General features: G+C 36.4%; 1 protein-coding gene across 1 annotated transcript in view; it reads left to right on the top strand.

The window, feature by feature from the left end:
- Nucleotides 1–1,002: 1,002 nt before the first annotated feature.
- The window catches only part of LOC106474842 (homeotic protein proboscipedia-like), a gene marked incomplete at its 5' end in the record, with an annotated part of 9,299 nt that continues 6,980 nt past the window's right edge, over nucleotides 1,003–3,321 (top strand). The window contains 1 exon segment of the mRNA XM_013935537.2: nucleotides 1,003–1,349. Within this exon segment, the coding sequence (XP_013790991.2) occupies nucleotides 1,003–1,349 (347 nt within the window).

Below are 3,321 nucleotides of genomic sequence, written 5' to 3'. Positions count from 1 at the left end.
AGCCCATTTGTGTAGCTTTGTGCTTAATAACAAACAACAGCCCCTCCAGTAGCACAGCAGTATTTCTGCGGATTTACAACGCTAGAATCCGGGTTTCGATACCCGTGGTGGGCAGAGTAGAGATAGCCCATTTGTGTAGCTTTGTGCTTAATAACAAACAACAGCCCCTCCAGTAGCACAGCAGTATTTCTGCGGATTTACAACGCTAGAATCCGGGTTTCGATACCCGTGGTGGGCAGAGTAGAGATAGCCCATTTGTGTAGCTTTGTGCTTAATAACAAACAACAGCCCCTCCAGTAGCACAGCAGTATTTCTGCGGACTTACAACGCTAGAATCCGGGTTTCGATACCCGTGGTGGGCAGAGCAGAGATAGCCCATTTGTGTAACTTTGTGCTTAATAACAAACAACAGCCCCTCCAGTAGCACAGCAGTATTTCTGCGGACTTACAACGCTAGAATCCGGGTTTCGATACCCGTGGTGGGCAGAGCAGAGATAGCCCATTTGTGTAGCTTTGTGCTCAATAACAAACAACAATTGGTCAGTTGACTACTGTAATAATTAGTATCGAGATAAATGTGGGTAGTTTTATATAATGTTCATTTTGGAAATTCAATAGGCTTATCAAGAAAACTTCTTCTAAATTCCTTCTATTCAAATTTAATAGATTGTTTGCTCGTTGATGAGGAGAAAGTTGCAAAATGGGCTATCTGTGCTTTGCCCACCGCAAGGACCGAACCAGAATTTTATTGTTATTAAGCCATCAAGCTTACCACTGAACAACCCGAGGGGTGGGTGGGTGAGTGAAGGCACACAACAATTCAAACGATAACATAAAAATATTACAATCAAATTTATGTCTTTAGAATAACATTTGATAACAAACTGTGAGTCTAGCGCCCCAACCACAAAATCATTACGATAGCAATGAAAAAGAAAAAAATCACAGCTGTTACGAACAAGATAAAAATCACAACTAAAATGAACAAAATAAAAATCACAGCTATTACGAACAAGATAAAAATCACAACTATTACGAACAAGATAAAAATCACAGCTATAATGAACAAGATAAAAATCACAACTACAATGAACAAGATAAAAATCACAACTATAATGAACAAGAAAAATATCACAACTATAATGAACCAGATAAAAATCACAACTATAATGAACCAGATAAAAATCACAACTATAATGAACAAGATAAAAATCACATCTACAATGAACAAGATAAAAATCACAACTACAATGAAAAAGATAAAAAAATCACTACTACAATCAACAGAGTAAAATCACAACTACGGTATAAAGTTTCACCTGATCTGTCTGTCAGGCGAGCAGTAAGAAGTTTGAAGACAAGCCGTACCATTTTAGTGTTAGAATCGTCGTTGTAAAATTGAAGCTCCAACGTAATGAAGAAACAAGGAAAACAAATGAACTCACAATACAGATACTTGTTTTATTACAACAATTATTTTGTTGTCTGTTCTTAAACAAACACTTCACTGTAAACTTACTTTTACAAAACTAGAATATTTAATTTCGCTGTAAGACGACAATAAAACTAATAGCGAAGTTGACTGGACAAAAGCCGTCTCAAAAGTAAATGAGGGCCAAAGAGTAAGGCCCACCGGTAAAGAGGAACGAATAACTTCTCCATAGTTTCTACCAGTCACATCTCTGTATTCCCATGGAAATGTCGAGCTAATAACCTAAGAAGCTACAACGAGAAAACATCTTGTGGATACAGATAGTGTAGAAAAAGTAGCAGTCTGCAGAGAAACATCACTATGTCAAACTTGAACTGTTACCTTGTTCGTATTAGAGAAAAGCCACGTTGGGATATCTGCCGTGTCTATTGCGGGGAATCGAACCCCGTATGTTAGCGTTGTAAGTCTGTAAAATTACCGCTGTCCCACCGGGGGACTGAACCGTTACAAACAAATACACTCTGGAAATAATACTTGAATTTGGAATATTTTAAAAATTAAGTTATAGAAAGGCAAATATGACAGACTCCCCCCCCCTCGTCATTTCAACTCGTCCCGAGTGAGTTTAAAGTTAAATTAATGACCTGATTAAGTTTTACGTGGATTGAACTCAACGAACTAAATCACGATCTTAAGATAAATACTAACTGTTAAATCCTAAATCATCAAATATAAATATTAATAGATAAATTTATCCTACGTTTTTATTTTAAACAGAGTCCCCTCAGTGGCACAGGGGTATGTCTGCGGACTTACAACGCTAGAAACCGGGTTTCGATACCCGTGATGTGCAGAGAAAAGATAGCCCATTTCGTAACTTTGCGCTTAATTACAAACAAACTTTAAACAGAGTAAAACTTATATGGTATAACTTAGGTACAAATTCAACCCTGGTTAATTTGTCTCTATCTTCACCACCCCACCTCCCTTCTTGGTTAAAGAACCCCCAGCTTACAGTTGTAAATAATAAGTTATGGCTACAAGTCCTCCAACCCATCCTTTGTCTACTGACCATGCTGTTATCCGATACGATACCTTCATTCATCTTGTCGATACCTTTAATATGTTCCCCACAAAATAAGTCAGTTCATTAATCTTATAAATCGTTGTTCGCCCACCAATTATTATACTAGTATAATACGTTTACTCATTCAAGCATATTAGAGGACTCATGATTTAGTATATTAAAGTTTATGTTTTACAAGAAGAGAACGTAATGTTATTAAGACTATTTGGTTGACGTATAAAAGCATCAATTGCACGTTTATTCGACTGTATATGTTGTAAGAGAACATTAAAAGAGGTACAGAAAACTGTATGAAGGAATAAAATATCAAGTTCTAAAATAATAATAAAAAAAAACTGATGATGTTTAAACTGTTGATGAAGATTTGAGGAACAGAGGTAGAGATATAAACACTATCTTCAACATAAAAAAAGCATACACACAAACAAGTTGTTGTTTTCTTAGTGCAAAGCTACACAGTGAACTAACTACACTCTGTCTACTGCGAACCCAGGATTTTAACGTAAACCTAGTGCTCATACACCGAGGGACCAAACAGACTAGTGTCTCATAGATCAAATACACGGTCACTTAGTTTGCATTTAATCAGATTAGTTTATTTCAAAGCATTCAAGATTACTTTGAGAAAGGCTTTATTTAATACATTGAATCGACCGTATCACATACTTGATAGGTCAACACTAAATTACAAACCATACTCTGAATGCTCAAGAAAATGAAATAGAATGGTATTATTACAGATTGTAACAAAACAAAGTTTACCAACCACGTGGCCTCAAGAGTGACGCAGCGGTAAGTCTCG

Source organism: Limulus polyphemus, unplaced genomic scaffold (assembly GCF_000517525.1).
Source record: "Limulus polyphemus unplaced genomic scaffold, Limulus_polyphemus-2.1.2 Scaffold7757, whole genome shotgun sequence".
NCBI lineage: Eukaryota > Metazoa > Arthropoda > Merostomata > Xiphosura > Limulidae > Limulus > Limulus polyphemus.
The sequence above is the reverse complement of the archived record's forward strand: the minus strand, read 5'-3'. Positions and strand labels throughout refer to the sequence as shown.